Source organism: Pogona vitticeps, chromosome 2, assembly GCF_051106095.1.
Source record: "Pogona vitticeps strain Pit_001003342236 chromosome 2, PviZW2.1, whole genome shotgun sequence".
Taxonomy (NCBI): domain Eukaryota; kingdom Metazoa; phylum Chordata; class Lepidosauria; order Squamata; family Agamidae; genus Pogona; species Pogona vitticeps.
Window position 1 is genome coordinate 6,166,621 of NC_135784.1, and position 19,871 is coordinate 6,186,491.

General features: G+C 43.7%; 1 protein-coding gene across 1 annotated transcript; it reads right to left on the bottom strand.

The window, feature by feature from the left end:
- Positions 1-1,607: 1,607 nt before the first annotated feature.
- LOC110071235 (uncharacterized) lies at positions 1,608-18,683 on the bottom strand. Its single transcript, XM_072987866.2, has 2 exons — positions 18,510-18,683; positions 1,608-6,212 (listed from the first exon to the last, which is right to left on the bottom strand). The coding sequence occupies exon 2, from the start codon at positions 5,964-5,966 to the stop codon at positions 4,890-4,892; it is 1,077 nt and encodes a 358-aa protein (XP_072843967.2). The 5' UTR covers positions 5,967-6,212; positions 18,510-18,683; the 3' UTR covers positions 1,608-4,889.
- Positions 18,684-19,871: the final 1,188 nt, after the last annotated feature.

Genomic DNA, 19,871 nt, shown 5'->3' on the forward strand with positions numbered 1-19,871 from the left:
CATGAGGTCCTCTGCTGATGAAGATGGAGAAGATAAAAATGGAGAAGATGTTGAAGAACACGAAGAAACACACGCTAACGAGATTAGTGAGCCAGATGCACAGACAGAAACACAAGGTCCCAGAAGGTCCCAAAGGACAAACAAGGGTGTACCACCCAAGAGGTTTGGAATGGGTGGTGTGAGAGTGTGTCATATTTATGTTAAACACAAAAATTACAAAGAAGTTCCTGTATTTGAAAAAAGAAAATGTCTGGGGGCCATAGGTGAGAAAATGGAGTACATGGAGAAATGTAAAGTGTTCACAGATGCAAAGATGCATACAGAACACACAGAGGTTACAGGTAACAAGTGTGTGTTAAAAATTAAAAGCTAAAAATTATGTGGTTTTGAATGAAACAAGTGATGTAATAAATGGTAATGCAAGATGACAGTGCATGACTAAAACAGAAAAAGTGAAACACAGGAGCATGAGAAATGTGTAAATGTGTTGGGATTATGCTGTGTTCAGGCATAAAAAATTAGGAGGGGTGTCAGGGTATAGAATTTTATAGGCCTGAACCCATATATGTTTCATTAACGAGCTGCCATTATGTGCAGATGAGAGAAAAGCTGAATCATCCTAAGCTGATGCAATGAGGTGAAACCAGAGAGAGCCCAGGTGCAGAGATGAGGTCACCTGGAACCCGATTGGACTGGACAGAGACAAGATTATGTATAAATATGGACTGTGTCTGTGATACTTTCTCTCCTTCTGATGTGATTTTCTGCCACGCATGCTGTCGGACTGTGTGAAGACTTCTAGATGTGCTGTAGAGACCTGCCTGTATATAAGTGTACATATATGTAAATATAACCGTCAAAAAAGAGCTGGTAAAGTGTCTTCATTTACTCTGCGCCAGAAGCGTAACAGAATCTTAGGGAGGGAGGGTTAAGGTGAAAAAGACAATTAGTTTCACTTTCTCAGTTCTATCAGTTGTGGCACAGTAAAAAAAAACCTCCAACATTGCCAAAGATTCTCTGCCGCCTAAGAGATCTATGTCCACAATCGGTTTCCAAGAAACAAATTATCAGGTCTGTTACTTGCCATAAAAAATAGCCGTTCAACTTCTGTTCATGCAATCAGATCATAAATATTAATTTCTCCCCCCTCTCCAGGCAGCTACACACCCAATTCATCATGGCGACTTCATGAGTCAGTTGCAATGAGGAAAGGAAACTCTTCCGAAAAAAGCAGATTGCAAGTCAATTCAATTTCCATGAAAGAGCCTTATAAAAGCCCTTTGCTTATCTCCCCTCTTGATTGGACAACTTATTACTGTAAAATATTCTCCTCCAGGACCCAGCTCCAATATTAAGGAATCTTCCCTCTGATCTCCCTCCCTGGCCACCAGTTTCCAGGGAAGAGGTTATAAAACTTATTCACTCTCTGAAACGTGGGAAGTCCCCTGGCCCAGACGGGATTTCCAATGACCTCCTAATTAACAATGCTCAATGGTGGGCTGACCCCCTGGCAAATTTGTTCACCTTAATTGACGAGCATGGGTTTATCCCAGCAGACTGGTTCACCTCCATCTTAGTGCCTATTTTTAAAAAAATGACCCTTCTAATCCGGGTAACTATATTTTATTTTATTTTTTAATTTTATTTATTTCATTTATTTCATTTATACCCCGCCTATCTAGTCAATTGTGACCACTCTAGGCGGCTTACAACATGCACTTTAAAAATAAACATATAACAAACCACATCACAGCTAACAATTTACATAAATTAAAAGATAGAATAAAAAAATTTTTTCCCAAAGATGGCGAGAAACGGGATATATTATAACAGAAAAAGAAGGTATTAGGTAGAAAGGGGGGAACATCCATGTTTTCAGTTGTTTCTTGAAAATACCCAGCAAGGGAGCTGCGCGAATGTCAGGAGGTAAGTTGTTCCTATAAGCCTGCTCCTGGCAATTGGAAAGCTGTATAGTAAACATCTTTTAGTTCACCTTGCTACTTGGTCCTCCTCTGTGAACCTTCCAGGATGTGAGCAAATTGGTTTTCACTCGGGCTGCTCAACATTAGACCATGCATTCTGTTGTTTCTAGCAGAGAAGGATACACACCAAATTAAAGGAAACCTGTATGCGGCTTTTATTGATCTGAAAGCTGCTTTTGACTCTGTCAACAGACTTATTTTATGGGAAAAGTTAGCCTTACGGGGAATTATCCCACATCTACTTTTCTTAATTCGTAAATTACATTATGCCAATTTTTGCCAAGTTCGTTATGATTGCTATGGTTCTGTCTCCGAGAAGATCCCAGTTACTAGAGGAGTGAGGCAGGGCTGTATCTTAGCCCCGTTTCTATTTAACCTTTGCTTAGCAGATCTACGCCCTCAGTTGTCACCAGCTGAAAAGTCTGCCCCGTTTTTAAATAAGGTGCCAGTACCTCTTTTGTTATATGCGGATGATGCCACCCTTCTTTCTATATCTAGCTCAGGCTTAAGACAATCTCTCCCTGTTTCAATCATATTGTTCACGCGACAATCTTGTTATCAATGTGGAGAAAACTAAAATTATGCTTTTCTCAAAATCTTGGAAGCCCTTTCAGGGGAAAATTAATAACCAGTCCATTGAACAAGTCAAACCCTTTAAATACCTAGGAATATCACTCCATTTCCAACTCAAGTGGACTACACATAGAGATTCTGCGATAGCTTCTGTTTCACACCTTCTTGGAGCTATAACTAAATTCTATCATAATGCTGGGAATCAGTTTGTTCCAGCTGCCATTCATATCTTCCAGGCTAAATTGATTAATCACCTGCTCTATGATGTCCCTATTTGGATCAACACCATGAATAATAAAATCAATCTATTGGCTGCCTCCTTCTTTAGATGGATTTTAGGGATCCCCAACTTAATTAAACTATCTACTATAGCCATAGAGCTAGGCCTGCACCTTCCCTCTACGACGGCATGGGCACTTACTTTTAAATTCTGGTTGCGTCTCTTTTTTAAAATAGGCCCAGACTCTCTCCCTGTTCATCTTCTTAAAGATCCTTACCAATCTACATGGTTTACACAATGTGAAACCAAACTTATGTCTATTGGCATATCTTTAAACTCCCTTCTCAATAGTAACTTTAATCAGGCACTTTCCCTTATTAAGGAGAGACTGCGGGAGTCTGAGTATCTCCAGTTAGTTTCCAACATAAACCAGATATGTTCCCCAATCCATTTCGGTATCTTTCCCTCCATTTCGGTATCTTTCCCTCCTTATTTTCAGTCCTTGGTAAACCCTCTTTTTGGGAGGGCTTTTATGTTAGCTTGGTTGAACATTTTCCCTTCTGAGGTTCTTAAGGAATGATATGCTCAGGTACCCTTTGCGCAAAGAATCTGCAATCTCTGTGGTTTAGAGCCGGACTCAGTCACACATATTCTCTGTTACTGTCCTGAGCTCAAAGATATTCGTGCTTGTATCTTAGGCCCAATTATCTCAGGCTTTTCCGGTCCCCCTCAGCTTCTCACAGGTTTCCTCCTCCATGACTACTTGCAAGAAACAACGGCCTTAGTAGCCGAGTTTCTTACAAAGGTTCTTTCTTTCCAGCCCCCCCAATTAACCAGATTGTCCCAAACATCTCCTGCCGTGTCCCCAGTCACATCTCTAGCTGTGTAACCATCAAGCTTACATCTATTTATTATTTTTATTTAACTTTTCTATTTGTATGCTTTTAATTTTCTTATGCCAATAAAGTCTGAATTCTCCAGCGTCTCCAAGCTTCGCAGCTGCAAGCCCACTTCTCCTGTAGAAAACTTGCCCTCCCTTTCTTTGGGGGTCCGCTGACCCAGAATACAACCCAGGGGTTCTCAGAGCCCTAAGAATTCCCCTTTCCTCGCTGCCCGTTGCTCCACCCCTCGGTCAGTGTAAAGAAATTTGCATGTCCAATTTTCTGACAAACAGGACAGCTGCGACAATTACATCTGACTGATTTTGAAACACTGGGCCAGTAGAAATGAGGAGTAATACTACTCAAAGTCCTTTGGAGGCCAAGGTGGCCAGAAAAAGCAGCAGCGTGGGCTAACACAAAAACCCTTTCTCGGTAAGGCTTTGGAACTCTGTCAGGGGAGGCAGGAGCTCGTTGCAAGAAAGTCCCAGACCAACCCTGATACACCCACCCACACCTATGGAGAGAAGGACGTGGGGTGGGTGGGCAGGAGAAACAAAGAAAGAAGAGGTGAAGCAAAAGAGAGATATGCCCCACCCACCCCGAGGCTCCTCCTCCCTAGGGGTGAGGCATCACCTCCTCCTCCTGGATGCCCCCTCTTTTTTCTCCATGGCCAGCAGAGGCCACAGTCATCCCCCCTCCAGAGCCCGTCCTTCCTGCCTGTTTTTGATCAAGTAACCTCCCTGATAGACAGAGGGAATGCTGTAGACATATTCTATGTTAATTTCAGTAAAGCTTTTGAGCAAGAGCCCCAGGTGGATACACAGTGGGCTACAGAATTGTACTCACAGCATGATTATTAATGGCTCCTTCTCTAACTGGGAGGTGTTCCCAAGAGGGGTAACCCAAGGCTCAGTCCTCGGCCCGGTGCTATCCAACATTTTTATTAATGATATGGATTGGGGATGCAGGGAATGCTAATCAAATTTGGAAATATCACGAAACACCCTGGAAGACAGAAAAATTCAAAATGAGCTTGATAGGCAGGAGCCAAGGCCTGAAAAGAACAGAATGAAATTCAATAAGGAGAAGTGCAAAGTCCTGCACATCAGGGGGAAAAAAAACAATTGCACAGTTAACAGATAGGGGAAAACTGGCACTGCAAAACTACAAACGAAAAGGATCTGGGGATTGTTGTGCATCACAAGCTAAATAGGAGCCAACAGTTTGATGTGACTACAAAAAAGCTAAATGCATTTTGGGATCATTGTGAGTTCTTTGATGTAAACTCAGGGAACTGTTCTGACTGAAGCTCTTTCCACATTCAATGCATTTATATGGTTTCTCCCCAGTGTGAATTCTTAGATGGGAACTCAGCTGACTGCCCCAAGGGAAGCTCTTTCCACATTCCATGCATTTATATGGTTTCTCCCCAGTGTGAGTTCTTTCATGTTTCATAAGTCCACCGCTCTGACTGAAGCTCTTTCCACATTCGATGCATTTATATGGTTTCTCCCCAGTGTGAGTTCTTTGATGTGAACTGAGGTGAGTGCTGTGACTGAAGCTCTTTCCACATTCCATGCATTTATATGGTTTCTCCCCTGTGTGAATTCTTTGATGTGAATTCAGGGAACCGTTCTGATTGAAGCTCTTTCCACATTCCATGCATTTATATGGTTTCTCCCCTGTGTGAATTATTTGATGTGAATTCAGGGAACTGTTCTGATTGAAGCTCTTTCCACATTCCATGCATTTATATGGTTTCTCCCCAGTGTGAGTTCTTTGATGTCTACTCAGGTCACTGCTCCAACAGAAGCACTTCCCACATTCCATGCATTTATATGGTTTTTCTCCAGTGTGAGTTCTTTTATGGGAACTCAGGCGAGTGCTTTTAATGAAACTCGTTCCACATTCCGTGCATTTATATGGTTTCTCTCCAGTGTGAGTTCTTTGATGTAAACTCAGGTCACCGCTCTGCCTGAAGCTCTTTCCACATTCCATGCATTTATATGGTTTCTCCCCTGTGTGAATTCTTTGATGTGAATTCAGGGAACTGTTCTGATTGAAGCTCTTTCCACATTCCATGCATTTATATGGTTTCTCCCCAGTGTGAGTTCTTTGATGTGCACTCAGATGACTGCTCCAACTGAAGCACTTCCCACATTCTATGCATTTATATGGTTTCTCCACAGTGTGAGTTCTTTGATGGGAAATGAGGCTACGGCTCCGACTGAAGCCCTTTCCACACTGTAGGCATTTGTACTCTCTCTCACCTCTCAGGGATGTATCACATGAAGTACAATCACTGTGCATTGTGATGCTCTTTCCTTGTTCAGTGCATTGACTTCATTTCTCCTCTGGCTGGAGTCTATTGTCATCTGAGACACTCTTGAATGTTTATTTGCCCATGGAACCTTTTCTCCTTCATTTTACGTGTTAATTTTTTCAGATGATCAGAAGTGCATCAACATCAATAGCAGGAGAAGCTAGAGATTTCTTTTTCCCTCTCTTTTTCTGGCTTCCATTCTTCCCTTTTCCACCTTTTGTCCTCTTATTCACCTGATGGAGAAAGAGAAACAGGTGAAAGAATTCTATGTTAAAAAGGGGAACTGCAGATCTGTTATCTTGAAATCCATCTAAGGGAAAATTCTGGAGGAGATTACAAAGCAGACATTTTGCAAACATCTTGAAAACTGAAAGCCAACAGAGAAAGACTGAAAGAATTGGGCATATTTACCTTTGAGAAAAGAAGCCTCAAGGGAGAGACATAATAGAACTCTTTCCTAAAGGTGGGCCTAAATTAATTTGGGCCCTACACAAAATTCATGTGCGCAGAATTAGAGGTGCAACACATAAACTCTCCCACACCTCACAGGCCAGCCATGTCTCCTCGTGCACATCTGGGGTCCTTCATCTCCAGCAGTGCGCCAGTTCAGAATGGAGCTCACCTGGCCCTTCCTTGCCTCTTCCTGCAGTCAACCAATCATTAGCTTAGTGGAGAGAATCCGCATCCCTCTTCCTCATAGGAGTGGTCAGCTGCTTGAGGAGGCAGGGAAGGGCAGAGCCACTTCCTGGACTGGAGCAACGACAGAGAAGAAGGACCCCGGTAGTTTCTGACAAATTGTTAGTGGTCCGGCAACCTCGAAACGTTCACAAATGGAGACGTTTGTAAGTCGAGGTACCACTGTATTATATCATTCGATACCACAGCTGGGGGACTTGCAGTTGCTTGACGGGGTATGACAGGAACACCCTCTCTCTTCCTAATCATCTTTGCTGCCCTGTCTGGCTCAGGAAAATAACACAGGGGGAAAGTTTCCACTGTGCTCATTAACCTTAATAACAGTGTCAGCGTTTCTTTGCACAAATCGCGGTTTTAGCAGAGTGATTCGCAGCCCAGAAATAACTCACACACAGTCCAGCAGCATTTCTTTCAGCAACGTGTATTTACTGCAGTATTTACAGCATTCTGGCAGCATAACGTGTAGAAGTCATCTTCAAGCAGGAAGAAGATACAACTGACTGTACAATTAACACATATATACATATGCAGGACAAATCAGATCACACATTGCATCACCTCTGAGTTGCATCATCCCTGAGTTGCATCAGCACTGCAGAGTCATCCTGACTCAGTTTTAACACACCTGATCATTATGGCTTCTCATTAATACACTCCATTCTGCTCAGGACTGTAGTTTTCCTTGACACCCCTTCAAATTTAAGGTCTGAGCAGAACATATACCTAGCTTTTCAGTTATTTTCATGTGTTTCTGTATGTTCAGGGGTTTTGTCAGAGTATCAGCTACGTTTTTCTCTGATTCAAAATATTGTAACTCAATTAATTTCTCCTTTATTGCTTCTGTGACATTATGATATTTTATGCTTACTTCTGCTTCGTATTTTATCAGTTGTTGCCATCTGGATGCACGTTTTTCTTTTGTGTGTACCCCTGAGCCACTAATCTAGCTTTATACAGTATCTGTAATCACCATTATTTTGCAATTTTCTCTTGTAAACCCACTTGCTGCCTATTACCTTTTGCCCTGGTGGCAACCTTGTTTCAGTGAACACCTCATGTTCATCCATTGATTTCAATTCATCGTTCATGGCCTGTTACCATTTTTTTCTTTCTATTTCAGGAAGAAGCATCACCTCCTCAAAATTCTTTGGCTCTTGGTATATGTGACACACTCTTATTTCTCCCACACCAAACCTTTCTGGAGGGATTCCCTTATTGGCCCTTTCTGACCTTCTTAGGATTTGTCTTTCTTCTTTAACTACAGGTTCACTTTCTTCCTGACTACACTCTCCATCATTCTCTTCTTCTGAGGTGCTGTGACTGGTACTTTCTTCAGCCTCTTCCTTTGGCTCTATCTGATTTCCCTGACTCTTCTGTCTTTCTGTGAAGGGAATGTACACTTGAGAGTTTGCATGCACCTTATCCCAGTTCTCATGTTCAAAAAAATTTGCAGATCTGGAAATTACTACATTGTTGTTTCCATCCAGGAAACAATACGCCTTTGACCCTCTTTCATAGCCCCCAAACCTCATTTTCTTTGCTTTTGGTTTTCCTTTTCTTCTGGTTTCCTTTGGTACATGTACCCAAGCACTACAACCAAAAACTCTCATATGCTGTATGGAAGGCTCCCTCCCATAGAGCATATAGTATGGGGTTTGCTCTATAGCAGAAGAGTAAATTCTGTTAATATAGCAAGAAGTAACCACAGCTTCTCCCCAATAGGTGTGGGTCATACCAGCATCAGCTAGTAGAGCATCCTTCATTGTCTGTAGGACTCCATTCCTACGCTCTGCAACCCCATTTTGAAAGGCAGAATATGGTTTGGTCTTCCTATGAAAAATGCCTGTGTTTCTCAGCCAAGTTTGAAACCTTTCTGACATAAATTCAGACCCTCTATCTGTCTGAATTTGTGCTACTTTTTTATCAAAACATTTTTCCACATAGGCTAATCAATTTCTGAAATGATTGAACACTTCTGATTTGTTTTTCATCAAGTAACAAAATGCATATCTTGTAAAATCGTCCACAATGACTAAAACATATTGCGCACCACCCATAGATGGTGCAAAAGGTCCAATTATGTCTGCATGAACCAGCTGAAAAGGTCGCTGTGTCTCATTAGTATGCTCCCTTGGTCTTGGATTAATCTGAGATTTTGCCAGTTTACAAATATTACAGTCCAGATAGTTTTTACATGATTTTACTTTCATACCCTTAGCAAAACTTCCCATTTTCTGTCTTACTCTGAAATTTGCATGCCCCAGCCTTCTATGTAACGGATGTGCACATTGATTATGAAAAGGGTACGTTCCTAATCATATTCTGTGCCACTTTGTTCTCCTTTAGTACATATAAATTATTTTCTAGTTTTGCTGTGGCACAAATCTCATTTCCTTTCTTAATTGTACATGTGCTGTCAGCAAACATCACTGTATAGCCTTCTTTATCAAGCTTAGAAACACTAAGTATGTTACAATCAATTTTGGGAACTAACAGAACATTTTTAAACTCTTTTTTCAAACCTGGCACAAAAACATGTCCTTCTCCAGTCACAGGAGATCGTTCTCCATTTTCCAAGGTCACAAAGCTGTGTTCTGAAGCTTCTAGAAAAGAAAACAATTTCCTATCATTAGTTAAATGAAAAACAGCTCCACTGTCCAGGATCCAAGTAGCTGTGACCTTGGTCTTATCAGCAGCTGCCTGCACAAGAAAAATACTCCCTTTTCTCTCAGTTTTATTTCTCCTGCTGGAGGCTTGTAAGCAGTCCTTCTGAAGATGTCTCTGAGAATTACAGATGAAGCAGCGTTACACTGCAAATGTCTTGTTTTCTTGTTCTCCCCTCCTGAAAGCAGTCCTCCTTTGCTGTGGACTGTATTGTCTCCTTTTCTCTGGGCTGTCATGTTTCCTTCTATCTTCCGATCTTCCTGCTGAATTATGAACATAAATTTGTTTCAGCGTGTCCCAGCATTCTTTTGCTGAAGTCAGTCCACCTACGTGAGTCAGTTGGCTGTCTTCTAGGCAAAGAATGATTGTAGATAGAGCTTTCTCATTTTTCCTTTGTTCCTCCTCATCTAGGGCAGCAGGGGGATTGCTTACTATCTCCCACAATTCCTCCCCTCTCACGAACATCTCAGCTTTCACCATGTCTGGTAGTTATTTTCATTCAATCTGGTTACAGGAAAACCTCCCATACTGGCAAACGGCTGCATTTTGCTGTTTTTCTCTTGGTCCTCCATTTTTCTTCACTCCCTGGGCTATAAAAGGCAGAACTCTCACTTTCCTGAACTCTCTCTTGCCTCTCTGGTACCCACTGGTACTCACCGGCTTCCTTGACGCAACGCAGGTATCGCAGGGCACAGTGCTGGTCCCATAACCTTCTGTCAGCGTTTCTTAGCGCAAATTGTGGTTTTAGCAGAGTGATTCGCAGTCCAGAAATAACTCACACACAGTCCAGCAGTATTTCCTTCAGCAATGTGTATTTACAGCAGTATTTACAGCATGCTGGCAGCATAATGTGCAGAAGTGATCTTCAAGCAGGAGGAAGATACAGGTGACTGTACAACTAACACACACATATATAACACATACAGGACCAATCAGATCACAGATTGCATCATCCCTGAGTTGCATCATCCATGTGTTGCATCAGCACTGCTGAGTCATCCTGACTCGGTTTTAACACACCTGATCATTATGGCTTCTCATTAATACACTCCATTCTGCTTAGGCCTGTAATTTTCCTTGACAAACAGCACCCTCCCAAAATGCAATTACAGCCTCTTCCACTGGCAAACTGTGGCAAATTCTAAAAACTTCACAAAAACTAAAAACTTCTTTGGAACAACTTGCCTGTAGCGATTCGCCTGGCTCCCTCTCTGGGTGTCTTTAGAAGCAACCTTAAGACATGACTATTTGAGCAGGCTTTCCGTAATGCTGTATCTTTTTATTTTATTTTATAACACATATGGACATACAAAACCAACAAAAAACACACAAAACAAGTAAAAACATATAGGCGGGGGGAGGAATTTCCACACAATATTATCCATTATATAAATCTGACTGCATCAACTTCCAAAGAATATCAAGGAGAGATAAGAGGGCCTTCTTAAATGAACAACGCAAAGATATAGAAGAAAATAATAGAAAGGGAAAAACCAGAGACCTGTTCAAGAAAATTGGAGATACAGCGGTGCCTTGCAAGACGATTGCCTTGCGGGACAATTAATCTGCAGGACGATTGGTTTTTGCGATTGCTGGTGTGCTTCGCAAAATGATGTTTTCTATGGACGATTTTCGCAACACAATTTTTCCCCATTGGAACGCATTAAATACATTTCAATGCATTCCTATAGGGAACCGCGTTTTGCAAGATGATGTTTTCGCAAAACAGCCTTTTTTGTGGGATGAATTAACATCGTCTTGCAAGGCACCACAGTATTAAAGGAAAATTTTGTGCAAAGATGGACATGATAAAGGACAAAAATGGTAGGGACTTAACAGAAGCAGAAGACATCAAGAAGAGGTGGCAAGAATACACAGAGGAATTATACCAGAAAGATATGGATGTACCGGACAACCCAGATATTGTGGTTGCTGACCTTGAGCCAGACATCCTGGAGAGTGAATTCAAGTGGGCCTTAGAAAGCTTGGCTAACAACAAGCCCAGTGGAGCTGATGGCATTCCAGTTGAACTATTTAAAATCTTAAAACATGACTCTGTTAAGGCGCTACAATCAATATGCCAGCAAATTTGGAAAACTCAGCAGTGGCCAGAGGATTGGAAAAGATCAATGTACATCTTCTCCTCTCCCTCTCCTATTGTTTCCTCCCTCTCCTAAGGTTTCTTCTATTTAAAAATTTTTATACTATTTTATGCTGTTAGCCGCCCAGAGTGGTCTTAACCGACCAGATAGGCGAGATATAAATAAAATTTAAAAAAAATAAAACCCAATCCCAAAGAAGGGCAGTGCCAAAGAATGCTCCAACTACCGTACAATTGCACTCATTTCACAAGCTAGCAAGGTTCTGCTCAAAATCCTACAAGGTAGGCTTCAGCAGTATGTGGGCGGAGAACTCCCAGAAGTATAAATCAAATCCAATATATCAAATAAATTTATTGTCATTGTAAGTATATACATACAATGAAATTCACACAGACACCCAGAGACCAGACCCGCATGGACACATATAAAAAGCTGGATTTCAAAGGGACAGAGGAACTAGAAATCAAATTGCTTACATGCTCTGGATTATGGAGAAAGCCAGAGAGTTCCAGAAAATCATCTACTTCTGCTTCATTGACTACACAATATCCTTTGACTGTGTGGACCACAGAAAATTATAGCAGGTTCTTAAAGAAATGGGAGTGCCTGACCACCTTATCTATCTCCTGAGAAATCTATGCGTGGGACAGGAAGCAACAGTTAGAACTGGATATGGAACAACCGATTGGTTCAAAATTGTGAAAGGAGTAATGACAAGGCTGTATATTGTCTCCCTGCTTATTTAACATATGCAGAATACATCATAAGAAAAGCCAGACTGAAGGAATCCCAAACTGGAATTAAGATTGCTGGAAGAAATATCAACAACCTCTGATATGCAGATGATACTACTCTAATGGCAGAAATGAGGAAGAATTAAAGAACCTCTTAATGGAGGTGAAAGAGGAGATTGCAAAAATGTCTGAAGCTCAACATTAAAAAAAACCCAAGATCATGGCCACTGGTCCCATCACCTCCTGGCAAATACTGTAGAAGGGGAAGATATGGAGGCAGTGAAAGTTTACTTTCTTGGGCTCCATGATCACTGCAGATGGTGACAGCAGTCATGAAATTAAAAGACCCCTGCTTCTTGGGAGGAAAGCAATGACAAACCTCAACAGTATCTTAAAAAGCAGAGACATCATCTTGGTGACAAAAGTCCACATAGTCAAAGCTATGTTTTTTCCAGTAGCGATGTATGGAAGTGAGAGCTGGACCATAAAGGAGGCTGACTGCCGAAGAGTTGATGCTTTTGAATTGTGGTGTTGGGGGAGATTCTTGGGAGTCCCCTGGACTGCAAGGAGAACAAACCTATCTATTTTGAAGGAAATCAACCCTGAATGCTCACTGGAAGGACAGATCTGGAAGCTGAGGCTCCAACACTTTGGCCATCTCATGAGAGAAGATTCCCTGGAAAAGACACTGATGTTGGGAAAGTGTGAGGAAAAGGGGACAACAGAGGATGAGATAGGTGGACAGTGTCATCGAAGCGACCAACATGAAGGGACCATTCTACCAAATAGGTTGTTTTTAAAATCATTAACCTGGGATTATCTCAGAAGATCTGTGTGTGGATAAAGGACTTTCTGACAGATAGGCCACAGTCAGTTAGAATGGGATCTCACCATTCTTCTATCCTGGTACTAAGTACAGGAGCTCCCCAGGACTGTGTGCTAAGTCCCTTCCTCTATTCCCTGTACACACATGATTGCACCCCACTGTATAACACCAACACAATTATTAAATTTGCGGATGATACGACAGTGGTGGGGCTCATAAATAAGAACAATGAGTGTGCTTATAGAAAAGAAGTACAAGGGTTGATACTTTGGTGTAAAGAAAGTCATCTCACACTTAACATTAAAAAAACCTAAAGAACTCATAATTGATTTTAGGAGGAAGAGAAATGTACATTTACCACTGTAGATAAATGGCGAGGAAGTGGAGAGAGTTGGTAGTGTTAAATTTCTGGGTACTTACATCTCAGAGGACCTCTCATGGACTATAAATGCCAACATGCTAATGAAGAAGGCACAGAAGAGACTGTATTTCCTGAGAATGCTTGGCAAGTTAAATTTATCTCAGCATTTACTTCTGTCATACTATCGTAGCACCATTGAGTGTGTCCTAACCTATGGCATTCTGGTATGGTTTGGGAGTAGCTCTTGTGATGAGATGGGTTTTTCAGTTAAAATCTTTTAAGGAATATGGGTTTTGTAATTAAGAAATGAGCAAGAGAGGTTCCATCTTATTCTCTGTATAAAGGATCTGTATAATATTGTCATGCTAGGCTTACAGGTTGTTTGTTAGAGCGAGCAGGAAAGAATGTTATTCTGAAAGCCTGAGAAAGGACTCTGTGTGATAAGAGAGATGGTTTTTGTTGACTCTTCACTAAAATACTGTAACCCAAATAACACCTGGTGTTGATGAGAAAGAAGTCATGTGGGGCAACAGGAATGTTTGCCTAGTAATAGACTCCTTCATGGATTGCTGCCTTGTCGTGGCGAAGGGGCTTGAGTAACTCAGAGAAGCTATGGGCTATGCCGTGCAGGGATACCCAAGACGGACAGGACATAGTGGAGAGTTCCGACTAAACGCAATCCACCTGGAGTAGGAAATGGCAAGCCACTCCAGTATCTTTGCCAAGAACGCCCCATGTTCAGAAACAAAAGGCTAAAAGATATGACGCTGGAAGATGGGCCCCTCAGGTCGGAAGGCGTCCAACATGCTACTGGGGAAGAGTGGAGGACAAGTACAAGTAGCTCCAGAGCTAATGAAGTGGTTGGGTCAAAGCCGAAAGGACGCTCAGCTGTGGATGTGCCTGGAAGTGAAAGGAAAGTCCAATGCTGTAAAGAAAAATACTGCATAGCAACCTGGAATGTAAGATCTATGAACCTTGGGAAGCTGGAGGTGGTCAAACAGGAGATGGCAAGAATAAACATCGACATCCTGGGCATCAGTGAACTAAAATGGACAGGAATGGGCGAATTCAGCTCAGATGATTATCATATCTACTACTGTGGGCAAGAATCCCGTAGAAGGAATGGAGTAGCCCTCATAGTCAACAAAAGAGTGGGGAAAGCTGTAATGGGATACAATCTCAAAAATGATAGAATGATGTCAATACGAATCCAAGGCAGACCATTCAACATCACAATAATCCAAGTTTATGCACCAACCAGCATTGCTGAGGAGACTGAAATTGAACAATTCTATGAAGATTTACAACACCTTCTAGAACTGACACCAAAGAAAGATGTTCTTCTCATTCTAGGGGACTGGAATGCTAAAGTAGGGAGCCAAGAGATAAAAGGAACAACAGGGAAGTTTGGCCTTGGAGTTCAGAACGAAGCAGGACAAAGGCTAATAGAGTTTTGTCAAGAGAATAAGCTGGTCATCACAAACACTCTTTTCCAACAACACAAGAGGCGACTCTATACATGGAAATCACCAGATGGGCAATATCGAAATCAGATTGATTATATTCTCTGCAGCCAAAGATGGAGAAGCTCTATACAGTCAGCAAAAACAAGACCTGGAGCTGACTGCGGTTCTGATCATCAGCTTCTCATAGCAAAATTAAAGCTTAGACTGAAGAGAGTAGGAAAAACCACTGGGCCACTCAGGTATAATCTAAACCAAATCCCCTATGAGTACACAGTGGAAGTAAAGAACAGATTTAAGGAACTAGATTTGGTGGACAGAGTGCCTGAAGAACTTTGGATAGAGGCTCGTAACATTGTCCAGGAGGCAGCAACGAAAATCATCCCAAAGAAAAGGAAATGCAAGAAAGCAAAGTGGCTGTCCAACGAGGCCTTAGAAATAGCAGAGAGGAGAAGGGAAGCAAAATGCAAGGGAGATAGGGAAAGTTACAGAAAATTGAATGCAGACTTCCAAAGAATAGCAAGGAGAGACAAGAGGGCCTTCTTAAATGAACAATGCAAAGAAATAGAGGAAGATAACAGAAAAGGAAAGACCAGAGATCTGTTCAGGAAAATTGGAGATACTAGAGGAACATTTTGCGCAAAAATGAACATGATAAAAGACAAAAATGGGAGGGACCTAACAGAAGCAGAAGACGTCAAGAAGAGGTGGCAAGAATACACAGAGGAATTATATCAGAAAGATTTGGATATCCCGGACAACCCAGACAATGTAGTTGCTGACCTTGAGCCAGACATCCTGGAGAGCGAAGTCAAGTGGGCCTTAGAAAGCCTGGCTAACAACAAGGCTAGTGGAGGTGATGGCATTCCAGTTGAACTACTTAAAATCTTGAAAGATGATGCTGTTAAGGTGCTACATTCAATATGCCAGCAAGTTTGGAAAACTCAACAGTGGCCAAGGATTGGAAAAGATCAGTCTACATCCCAATCCCAAAGAAAGGCAGTGCCAAAGAATGCTCCAACTACCATACAATTGCACTCATTTCACACGCTAGCAAGGTTATGCTCAAAATCCTCCAAGGTAGGCTTCAGCAGTATGTGAACCGAGAACTCCCAGAAGTACAAGCTGGATTCCGAAGAGGCAGAGGAACTCGAGACCAAATTGCTAACTTGCGCTGGATTATGGAGAAAGCCAGAGAGTTCCAGAAAAATATCTACTTCTGCTTCATTGACTATGCGAAAGCCTTTGACTGTGTGGACCACAGCAAACTATGGCAAGTCCTTAAAGAAATGGGAGTGCCTCACCACCTTATCCATCTCCTAAGAAACCTATATGTGGGACAGGAAGCAACAGTCAGAACTGGTCATGGAACAACTGAGTGGTTCAAAATTGGGAAAGGAGTATGGCAAGGTTGTATACTGTCCCCCAGCTTATTTAACTTATATGCAGAATACATCATGCGGAAGGCTGGACTGGAAGAAACCCAAGCCGGAATTAAGATTGCCAGAAGAAATATCAACAACCTCCGATATGCAGATGATACCACTCTGATGGCAGAAAGTGAGGAGGAATTAAAGAACCTTGTAATGAGAGTGAAAGAGGAGAGTGCAAAAACCGGTCTGAAACTCAACATCAAAAAAACTAAGATCATGGCTACTGGTCCCATCACCTCCTGGCAAATAGAAGGGGAAGATATGGAGGCAGTGTCAAATTTTATCTTCCTGGGCTCCATGATCACTGCAGATGGAGACAGCAGCCCTGAAATTAAAAGACGCCTTCTTCTTGGGAGGAAAGCGATGACAAATCTCGACAGCATCTTGAAAAGCAGAGACATCACCTTGCCAACAAAAGTCCGAATAGTCAAAGCTATGGTTTTTCCTGTCGTTATGTATGGAAGTGAGAGCTGGACCATAAAGAAAGCAGACCGCCGAAGAATTGATGCCTTTGAATTGTGGTGCTGGAGGAGGCTCTTGAGAATCCCCTGGACTGCAAGGAGAACAAACCTATCAGTTCTAAAGGAAATCAACCCTGACGGCTCACTGGAAGGACAGATCCTGAAGCTGAGGCTCCAGTACTTTGGCCATCTCATGAGAAGAAAAGAGTCCTTGGAAAAAACCCTGATGTTAGGAAGGTGTGACGGCAAGAGGAGAAGGGGACGACCGAGGATGAGATGGCTGGACAGTGTCTGCGAAGCAACCAACATGAACCTGACACAACTTCGGGAGGCAGTAGAAGACAGGAGGGCCTGGCGTGCTCTGGTCCATGGGGTCACGAAGAGTCGGACACGACTAAACGACTAAACACACAGACTCTGATTGGATGACATCGTGGGAACATACGATACGCCTTGCCAGTTACTCTTGAGAAAGGAACTTTTTGCCTATGGACATTGTCTTTCAAGACCGACCCTTCAGTCATTCGTGACCTACTCTTCAGCCATTTGGGACTCACCCTAATGTCTCTCGAGACGGACTTGTGGCCTACCTACATGGACTGATTCCTATGCTATACTGGATTACTATGGACTTATAATATATAATAATATATATAATATAATTTATTGTCATTGTAAGTATATACACAGTATACCCATACAACGAAATTCACAGACACCCAGAGACCAGACACATGCACACACATAACATTCCCCAAACACTCCCCACCCACTAGAAGTCCCACCACTAAAAATACAAACATCTACACCTCAGGCCAAGTAACACAGTCCAACTAATAATTCACTATTGGTGGTCTTTAAGCTCATTATTAATTGCAATTATAGCTCTAGGATAAAAACTATTTAGAAAACGTGTGGTCCGAGTCTTAATTGTTCTATATCTTCTGCCAGACGGTAACAGTTCAAAAAAGTTATAAGCAGGATGGGAAGAGTCTCTCAGGATGCTGTGTGACTTCCTCAGACAGCGGGATGTGAAGATGTCATCCAGGGTTGGTAGCTGGAGCCTGATGATATTCTGGGCAATTTTAATGCTTCTAGGAAGCCTGTGAGCATGTGATGGAGGTGGGAGGGGGGAAAGGAGGGGAAAATCCCCCAAAACACGGAGAAGCCTTGGAGGAGAAGAAAGAGGGGGAGAAACTGCGCCTTTTCGACCTTCCTGGAGGGATGCCCTTTTGTGTGTGTGTTTGTGGATGTGTTTGTGTGTGTGTCCCTTGCACAGACTGACCAGGGGCCGCCAACCCCCCCCTTTGTGCAACCAGGAAGGCTCCTTGCCATCTTTCAACTTGCCCTCCTTCCTTCCTTCCTTCCTTCCTTCCTTCCTTCCTTCCTTCTGAGAGCCGGGGCTCCTGCCTCACCCTTCCTTGCCCCCTCCCTGGGCGTGGGGGGGATAAGGGCCCCAGAGATCCCCCCCTCTCCCCCTTTGGATCCCCCTCCGCCTCCCTCTGGAGGAGACCCAGAGGGTAAAAAATGCCTTCGCTTCCCCTGGAAAAACAGGCCCCTTTCTCTACAGCTTTAAACGAGGCGCTGAGCCAGGGAGAGGGACGGGGGTGGGGGGAGTCCCTTCCTCCTCCTCCTCCTCCCCCCCCCCCCGGGCCAGGCTCTACCTTGAAGGGACGTTTTCAGCCTCCCGCTCCTCCTCACAAAGAGGCCTTGCCCGCCATCCTGAAACCTGTTGGGGAAAATTCAGCCCCGCCTCCCTACTCTCCCGTAGACGCGGGGGGGCTACTTACCAGAAGGGTTTTCTCTCTCTCTCTCTCTCTCTCTCTCTTTTTCCTGAGGGAGGAATTTTTAAAAAATCGGCGGTTACTGACACTCGCCGAACCGCCTTCCTGAGGCGAGACATTCTGACAGCCTTCTCAACTGCGCATGCGCCACAGCCCCCACCTCACCCCGATTGGCTGACCTATGCGCCCTCTCTGTGGGGAAGAGGGGCGCATGCGCGGGAAGGAGAGCGAGCCGAGCAGCCAGTGAGGGGATCTGGCGCCTGCGCAGAGATGAGCCATGGGTGGGCTTGGAGGGCAGCTTGTCAGTCACTTCAGGGGGAAGGAAGCGGGGGTGGGGAAAACGAGTTTTCTTGGCCAGAGAGTCTTCCAGACGGATGGGCTTCTGCCCCGATACATTGTCTTTTGGGCGGAAACAGCACCTCCTCCCCTGCGCGTCGCTGAGTTACCAGGCAACCCCCCCTCATAGACGCCATAATAAGGCAGGGGGACGCCCAAGGAGACCTGCCCTGGAGGGCTTCCGCCCAGCAACGGGTGATGCGCAGTAGTAGCGAGTTCTCATTGGTTCTCCATTGTTCTTCCCTGGGCGGAGCCAGAGCCTCTAGATGGAAGGCTGGCTGGGCAAAAAACTCGTTTCCCCCACCCCCAATCTCTGATTTTTTAAAAATTCCTCCCTCAGGAAAGAGAGAGGGAGAAAACGGGATGGGGGGATGCGCTGTTGTTCTCCCTCGGGTTCAGGGGTTCACTCGTGTCTGCCTCTTATCTGTGTGTTGTCATGTCCACACCCTGCCCTTCTAAACTTCAGAATCTTTTAGGCTTCTGTGACAGGCAGAAGTTCAACAGGGCGGGGCTTTTCCTCAGGGCCCAACCGTGTCCTCCTTCCCTACAAGTTTGAATGGGGCAAGAGAAGGACTCCTCCTCCCCCCCATCAAGGATGAGGCTGGGTGAGAGACTTGTGGTAGGAAGGAGACGTGGGCTTTTGTGGGGGGGTTTCCACACCTCGGAGTTTGGGGGGAAAGCCCCCCCCCAGAAAGGATGCCAGGAGTGAAGAGGGAACTCACTATCAAAAAGGACCAGTGACTCCACTCAAACTGGAAAGGGTTTTTTGGGAGGGTGTCTTTCCCAATGACTCAGGCTCAACTTTGAACCCACCCAACCTTCTCCCCTTTTTCAGAGGAAAAAAAGCTTGTATTTTTAATAGGGATTCAGACTTCGGACTCAAGGACTTTGACTCAAACATGGGACTTGGACTCCTCCTTGGAGGAGGCCAATACTCCCATAAAAAGGGGGGTCCCTTCTCCCCCCCATCTCTGCAGAGACACCAGGAATTCTGGCAAGGGGTCCTCGGTGGGGCAGAAGACAAGGTGGTGG